The sequence below is a fragment of the Puntigrus tetrazona genome, chromosome 14 (assembly GCF_018831695.1).
Source record: "Puntigrus tetrazona isolate hp1 chromosome 14, ASM1883169v1, whole genome shotgun sequence".
Taxonomy (NCBI): domain Eukaryota; kingdom Metazoa; phylum Chordata; class Actinopteri; order Cypriniformes; family Cyprinidae; genus Puntigrus; species Puntigrus tetrazona.
Genome location: NC_056712.1, coordinates 11,596,739 through 11,604,953, shown reverse-complemented (window position 1 = coordinate 11,604,953; position 8,215 = coordinate 11,596,739). Strand labels below are relative to the sequence as shown.

The 8,215-nt window shown below is 38.8% G+C and overlaps 1 protein-coding gene across 6 annotated transcripts in view; it reads right to left on the bottom strand.

Moving 5' to 3' along the window:
- slc44a1b (solute carrier family 44 member 1b) overlaps positions 1-6,632 on the bottom strand; it is a 25,245-nt gene extending 18,613 nt beyond the window's left edge. Inside the window, exons 1-3 of one of the 6 annotated variants that reach the window (XM_043257313.1) lie at positions 6,454-6,632; positions 3,151-3,240; positions 1,547-1,689 (exon numbers count right to left, since the gene is read on the bottom strand). In XM_043257313.1, the coding sequence (XP_043113248.1) occupies positions 1,547-1,689; positions 3,151-3,240; positions 6,454-6,513 (293 nt within the window). In that variant the 5' untranslated portion in view covers positions 6,514-6,632. Of the gene's footprint in view, positions 1-1,546; positions 1,690-3,150; positions 3,241-4,361; positions 5,914-6,453 lie in introns of those variants that run through there. The other 5 variants (XM_043257318.1, XM_043257314.1, XM_043257315.1 and 2 more) reach the window with 5 other exon arrangements.
- Between the last annotated feature and the right edge of the window lie 1,583 nt (positions 6,633-8,215).

The window sequence follows — 8,215 nt, the reverse complement described above, 5'->3', positions numbered from 1 at the left end:
AAAAAACTACTAACATAACGGCAGCAGAAAATCTGCTAATAACACACACACACACACACACACACACAAAAAAGAAGTTGACATTACGTGTAATTATACTGATCTCAAAGGCTATAATTTTTATCGTTTATTTTCATCGTGGCTGGACAGCAAAGAACTTTCTTACCATAAACATAAAATGATATATTCAAATTTTGCGTTTGCATTTGCAATTTCATGTCAAACGTGATGTGAAAACTGCCCTGTGAGGCGACTGCCCCCATCGTGAGTTGTGAAATACAGACACACATCAAAATGATCAACGTGGACAGAATAGATTTAAATACACTGCCATTTAAATTTTTGAGGTCGTAAAGAAGCACCAAGGCTTCAGTCCAAATAAGGAAAACAAAAGTAATATTGCAAATTATTATTACATTAACAGTCTTATATTTGAATGTATTTTAACATACAATTTATTCCAATCATGACAAAGCTGAAATTTCAGCATCATCCTTGAGAAATATTTCTAATATCTATATATATTCTTTGATGAATAGAATTTTTTTAATTATTTATTTGTATTATTTTTTTTCCTCATGAAATGCCCGTTTGTTATTACATTCTACCTTAAACGTGACAAATGCTCTTGGTGATGCTTAAAAATCAATATCCAGACAAAAAGAAAAGTCACGTGACACACATTAATAATACAAACGGAGAAAAAAATTCGGTCATCATTTACTCAGGTAATTGCAATCCTGTATGCCATTATTTCTCCTGCAAAACATAAAAGAAGAGATATAATAACACTGGAGTCAAAACAACACTGGACCCCATTGACTTTCATTGTATGGAAAAAAAACAAACAAACATATTTTAACTTCCACAGGAAGTCAGAGGGGTTTTGAAAGACATAAGTGTGAGACAAAATCTTAGGGCGAACATCTTTCTAACAGCTTAAAATTGCATTAGTTTGAAGCCTAAACATCATTAAATATATAGATAAACCGTATGCCCTCCGCAAGTGCAGCCATCTCCCTCTGACAGCTCCAGCAAGACATTTTCAAGCCATTATTAAGTTCACATCTGCTCTGACAAGCCAGTGAATACTCCACCAAATGAATCGCTCTGCCTCGTGATGAGTCAGATCTCAGACCCATCTCTAAAAAGCTAAGTACAATTCACTTCAACTACACCGGAGAGCCAAAAACCATCATTTGACAGTGCCGCAAATGAAATGGCCCACAATACCTGTCTTTCCTGCAGGCTAGCACCCATTAAGGGCCGCACACTGTGACAGTACCCGTCCTCGGGGCCTGTACTGAATTATTCAAGGCTCGTGTGTGTAGCTCAGATAGTCCTCAGCCATCTCGAGGTGAAACGCCAGCCGTTTGACATTTGCATTGATGTGATAATCGAAGGGCAAGAGCTGAAGCGCTCTGATTTCACCGCTGACCGTTTACGACAGAGAAAAAAACGGTGGTGTAAAAGCAGAGAACGAGGAGGGAGAAAAAAAGAGGGTTTGCGATGGTGCCGAGTGTAAAAACAAAAGGGGCTGACTCACTTTCTGTCGGTATGGTCGAGACCACTCAGTCGGACCCCTTCGATGGGCTCGTTGCGTTGGCCGCACGTGTTCCCGTAGCTGTCATATCCGAAGACGAGCCGCGCCGCCCCTCCAGTCGCGATGGTAAACCCACAGATGCCACACTGGAATGAAAAAAAAGATGTGGGAAAACTCATTTGCAGCAAAGGCTAAATAATTCACAGGATAAACCTAATTATAGAAAGATTCACCACTAAATCAAAATATTCCTGCGAGCCTCCTAGATATGCAAGTTGAGACATACACTAAGAGAACGGCCAACATTTCCAGTGACAAGTAAATTTGTCTTTTCACGCTAAATGAGACCACGTACAATCACAGCCAATCTGAATATATTTTGTGTTTACTGGCATGTGAAACGGGAGATTTTAGAGCAGGGAGATTTCACACTGGGTGGAGGAACCCAAAAAAAAAAAAAAATAAAAAAATACAGAAATAGAAGCCAAAATGATGCTCGTTGGGGCTGGTCGCAAAAATCACAGCAAGGTGACAAAACGCTATTTGTCAAAAGAGAAATTTCAAGAAAAAAGCTGAGCCATAAAATATTTAGGCCTGGTGTTTGTGCAAACGGTGATGAATGAATTATCATGGAGAGATGCTGCATTATATGGCTATTTACTAACTAAATAAATGGGCTTTATTGAAGGCTGCATGATTTTGGAAAAAAATCCAATTGTGACTTTTCTAATAAAAATGTTTTCTTTTTTTTCTTTTCAAATTTCATGATTGCTGTGCTTGTTTACATGTTGAAATTTAAGTGCTCATATATCGATCTGGATATAATAATAAAAAAAAAAACAAACAAACATTTTATTTTACATTAAAATGATAATACTAACATTCATAGATGCCTTCATTTCTTTATTTTCAAACAAACCGTCCAGCATTTATATACACTTTCAAAGCTGCTCTCTCGTTGATAAGCACTCATCATCACAAGCATGTAGTGCTTCCAAACACACGTTAAAACTCAAACTCGGAGCACATGCAGAAATGATTTCATGCGAACTGAGCCGCTACAAACGGCAGCAGACAATGAGCTGCTCATGTATGTGTAAGGACACTCTGAAACACACAACACGTTGTTTATTAATGAAATCACAGTAAGCCATATTGCAGTGTTGATTTTATTTCAAATATTCATGCAGCTCCAGCATTAATTATTATTTTTAGCATTTGTTAAATATTTATTTTATTGTTTTCAACCCTAAATTCTAAATTCTACCTCTGCTTGAAGGAAGCTTGAATTCTACATGTGCTGCTCCTCTGTTTATTTTCTGATGCGTGTACATTATACATTGTTTGACAATAACAAATAAACAAATGCATGGATATGAAATATAGCATTAAACAGCGTTGCCCTGGACACCTGTCATTAACGTACATATTTTGAATGTCAAAACTATAAAAATCTCCATTAATATATTATTGAGTTGTGTTGTTGCATGTGTAAATACAAACACGAACACTGACTGTAATACACAGTGCGACCAGAAGTACTTTTGTACCTGGCATATATGAACATAATGTCTATAAATGATAAATAACGTCAACTGTTGACTTACCATTCCCACAAGGAACAATGTAAATAACAGGAACCACGGCAGATCCGTGCAGCTCCGGTCCTCTAATGGTTTCCATTCTCTTTTTGGCCTCTGAAATACATGCAATTCAATCGTGCTTAAAATTTAAATAACATGCCTTCACATTACAGACAAACTGATTACTTTTTCTACTTAAACGGCTCTAAAATATTAACTAAGGGAATTTTAAAATAACACAAACCATTAAATAGTGAAAGGAACATTAGTAAAAAATTTAAACATGTTAGTTCTTATCATTGTTGTTATTATTCTTACCTAATTCAGTCATGCTTAAAATGATTATCATTTAATTTAAATAACACGCCTTCACATTAAAGACAAACTGATAAGCAATACCATCTTCCAATAATTATACTTTTTTTCCCCACTTGGTTCCAATATATTAAATACAGAAATTTACAACTATGGTTATAAAAAAAAAAAAACACTGCCCAATAAATATGGAAAAAAATTGTTTGAAAACATAAGTTTACACAGGTATTTATTACCATTATTATTGTGTAACTTTTGAATTATGTTGTTATCAATTTCATTAGAGGTCAAAATAAATATATAACTGTATCACTGCATTTTACCTATCGATTATCAACAACTTAAATATTAAAACATTATCAGGGAAAACAGCCCGAGTCAGCCTTTCTTCTTTGCATGACTAGTTAGCATGCTGCAAACGTTATACAGTATTTTCACGTAAGGCCTCGCAAGTGTAACCTGTCGAAACGATCATATTCAAAAATCTATTTCCCATAACAAGCACCGACCACAGTTGATATGCATTTATAAATAAAGCCCCTTGACGGAATGAGCGTGTAGTAAGAGGACAGCAGCGGCTGTAAACATGTTTACCAAAACACTACACTATGATGATGAAAAGCAAAAAAAAAAACAAAAAAAACAAAGACAACGATCTAACGCGTTGCATTTGATAAAAAGGCGAAATCATCACATAACTGTCATGGTCAGACGCGTTCATCGCTATGTGCGACCGCATAGGACATAATAATAGGATTACATGCGGTGCAAGCGACAGTACAGCACTTCATTGGCCCGTCAAAGGCGATCAGCCGTGAAACAATGTACCACAGCGCCAGCGACAATGTAACAATGTATCGACACATCCGCGCCGGGTTCGATCCACGCCAGCAGGCTTCGTCGCGGAGAGCGTCGCTTACCTCTGCGCTTCCACAGCATCCCATTGCCGGAGGGAGGTTAGGACCGCAAAAAAACTAAACGCTACACCGCAGGAAAACAATAACCCCAACTTGCAGGGAGTTGACGGCGTGTTTTTTACCCTGCATTAATCGCGCGCGTCGATCACATGAATCTAATCGGAGGGCTTTCCCCGGATGCACTGCATAATAATGTTTGTCCGCTCCTCTCGCTCCAGGTAAAAGGGATTATTACTTTAGGATTTATCGCCCAGCACTTCCTGGTGGGATGAGCAGGTGTAGCCGGAAAAGAACGGCAGCCGTCCATTCACAGCGCGAGCTGGACGAGGCGGAGCGCGCGCTGAATGTAGGGACGATGGAGGAACCCGGGAACTTCAAACCGCTCCGGAATCCGTGTCTACAATAAATCTGCTTCGAAAGATGAGGCTTGATGAAAAAAAGTTTATTCGTATTTTACTGATACACAGTCATTGTAGAGTTCTGGAGAGGGAAATACTGAAATTGTTAATGTAATCACAAACAAGTGATAGTTAATTAGTAAAAAAATGATAAGATAAAGGAGGAGTTCATCACCAAAAATGATATTTGCTGAAACAGAACAGATTTCACTTGCATCCCAAAGGATCCTCTGCGGTGAATGGGTGCCGTCAGAATGAGACTATAACCGATGATTAAAAAAAACGTTCAAATAATCCACAAATGAAAAGTCGTTAAGGTGTTTTTATCTTCAAATCAGTGCTTCTGGATGAAGTGGGAGTCTTCTATCCATAATATGGCTTTACAGTTAAAGTGAGAACAGTTATATCAGTGGATTTTAATGCGAAAGGAGAACGGGAGATGGACTTTTTCACTGAAGGAAGCAGGAATTATAGATTTTGTATTTTAGACAGAATCGATGGTTTATGTTAAAACGTCTAATAATGAATTCGTTTCTGTTTTGATGAAGGAACAAACTTTGTATACAAACTGTCCCGCTGCGTACACAAGGAACTTCATTATATTTTCCATGTGGTTTCGGTGACATCACTGGAGAACCAAGTCCATGCAGGAATGCATGGGATCCATTTACGTTTCTCAGAAAACTGCCCATTTAGAAAAAGCGGCCCCAGCCAGTGGGCGGTGATCCCGGAATCCCAAAACAGGACCTCAAATATCCTTTCACTTTCGAAACGCACGAAAAATCGTGGAAATTCACTGATCAGAATTTGTGGGAACTACGACTATCGCTAATTCTGTAACAAAAAACACATTTGCCCTAACAATAGCTGTGATGAACATGCCGTTTCTGAAGGAAAAGAAAGATATATAGCCTGTAGCTTCATAGAAGAAGTCATAAAAATCACTGTATTCTGGTGTTAAACATAACCCTGATTGAAAGAATTGAAGAAAGATTCGGCTTCGGCTCTACCGAGACCTCAACGCATACAGGCCTACAGAATGTCTGTAAAAGCAGGAGTGAAAGGTCACTGTTTGAGCGTCAGTCGATATGGTCATCATCACTGCCCTGTTGGGAACCTGCGTCACCGCTGCTGCTCGGTGTACTAGTCACTGCAAGAACTACAGCAAAACACACAAATCTCTACACGGGAACTCTATTTCTCAAAATCTCCTGCGCACACTTTAACTGGACATTTCTGCATTTTTAAAAAGCACTAGACTAATATTAATAGTATGTTTAAGAATAGCTTATAACTTTTAAAAACAGTTCAAACTTATCAAATATCACCAAATAAAGCTGAAACATTCATTTTGACTGGTTTTATATACACTTAGAAAGTTTATATAGCTTACAATCCGTGCCTTTATTTCTAAGTTAAATCAAAGTGCTGCGAGTCACAACCAGCTTTAAAAAAAAAAAGCATCGTTGCTTTAAGCGTAACTTTTTAAGAAACTCCATAAATCTGCTAAATTTAATTTCTGTACTGTAACAAGTTAAACGGATGTGAATATGGATGTCTGTTACAGCTAGGCATTCCTTCTCGGAGTAAACAGTAAGAAGTATTTTTTTTTACGTTTACTTTTAGTAGTGGCGCTTGTACTTTTCGCCCGTTCTAAACTGGACAGCCTCTCGAACCGTATTAAGATAACGTCCCACCTTTATCCAGCTGGACCTCGGCCGATAGGAGCTTGATGTTGACCGTCTCACCTCGCTCATCTTCGGCGGTGTGCAGCATCACAGCGCTCAGTCTGTGAGGGGTAGCGCCTCGGCTCACAAACGCCAGCCCGGACCACAGAGAAGCTGCATTGTTCCATTGTTCTTTGTAGTACCAGGGAGAGAGTGAACATAGCGAGTTATTGTGTGTGTGTGTGTGTGTGTGTGTGTGTGTGTGTGTGTGTGCGTGCGTGTGTCACGGAGAGAGATAGGGGAGAAAAAGAGAAAGGGAGAGAGAAAGAAAGAGGGAAAAATCCTCCCACATTACTGTAAACAACATAAGTGGTTTTATTGTCAAACTAACTTTGATTTATACGAGTCTGTCCGCTAGAGGGAGCTCATATACAACAAATACAGTATGAATCAAAACAAAACAATCATATCGGTCTACTTTTACCGAGTCTACTTTTCGCTAATATGTGTCACTTTGTTTCGAATATTATTATTATGAAAATGAAAGTCGCAACTTTTCGGGAACCTCAGTTTCTGCAGCTTAATATTAACTAAAATCTTCCCTCCAAAAAACAAAAACAAAAAACAATAGAAGCCAAATAGTCAAGTCAATTCTTCTTGATTGTCAAATCTTCCACACGTACAGTATATAGAAAAAATTGAAATTGCGTTACTCTCGGACACTAGGTGAACAATAAAAATGTAATTATTATACTTTTTTAATTACAGATAAATAAAAAAAAATGAAATATATATTAAGAGCAACTATACAATTATATACAGATGTGGACAGTAGAAATAAATAAAGGCACTTGGCTGTGAAAACAGTGCAAATACAGAATGTCTTGCAAACAGCTTATCGGTGTAAAATATACTCAGAGAGCAGTGTGATGTTTAACTTGGTCCTGGGACGTGAGAGGATGAGGGTCAGTGGTGCATGGGGTCAAGGAGAGGACGGGGGAGTGGGACAGGGACAGAGACGGGTGTTGTAAATGTTCTGGAGGGATTGGAGAGAGACGCCAAAGATCTTCTCAGTTTGCGGAGGGAGTAGAGACGCTGCTGTGCTTTACTGGCCAGCGCTGTGGTGTTGTTAATCCTGGAGAGGTCCTCTGTGATGGAATCTCCACAGCCACATCATTGATGGTCAGAGTAGCATGCTGGATGTTCAACAATCAACAACAACCTCCTTCGTCTTCTCCTTCGTTCTGAACGAGACCACTCGGCCAGGCCGCTCACCTCGCTCCTGTAATTTGACTCATCTTTGTTGCTTATGAGACCCACCACAGTCGTGTCATCTGCAAACTTAATGAAAAGGTTGGAGGTGTGTGACGGAAAGTGCAGTCGTGGGTCTTGAGGGGCCCCGGTGTGGGTTGGACTTGATGTAGCGCGTGACTAGCCGTTCAAGCGCTTCAGGAGAAAAGGAGAGAGTGCAACTGGACCGTAGTCACTGAAGCAGAATGGAGAACTGGATTCATGACCGTCACAGAAACCATCACAGAAATTCTAATGGTTTCTAATAAAATACCGTTATGAACCATCAGCTTTTTCCAGTAAAACCATAACATACCTTTTTGTAGTGTGCTTTGGACACTTTCCAATAGGATTTAACATCCCACAAATAGAATCCATCACATACCAGTAGACACATTATACTTATAAATTATGAATACATATTCTATTGTGTTTCGGGCATGGTTCTGTTTTGTTTTTTCAGCACATTGTTTCATTTTTCTAGTACTTGTCAGCATGTGAG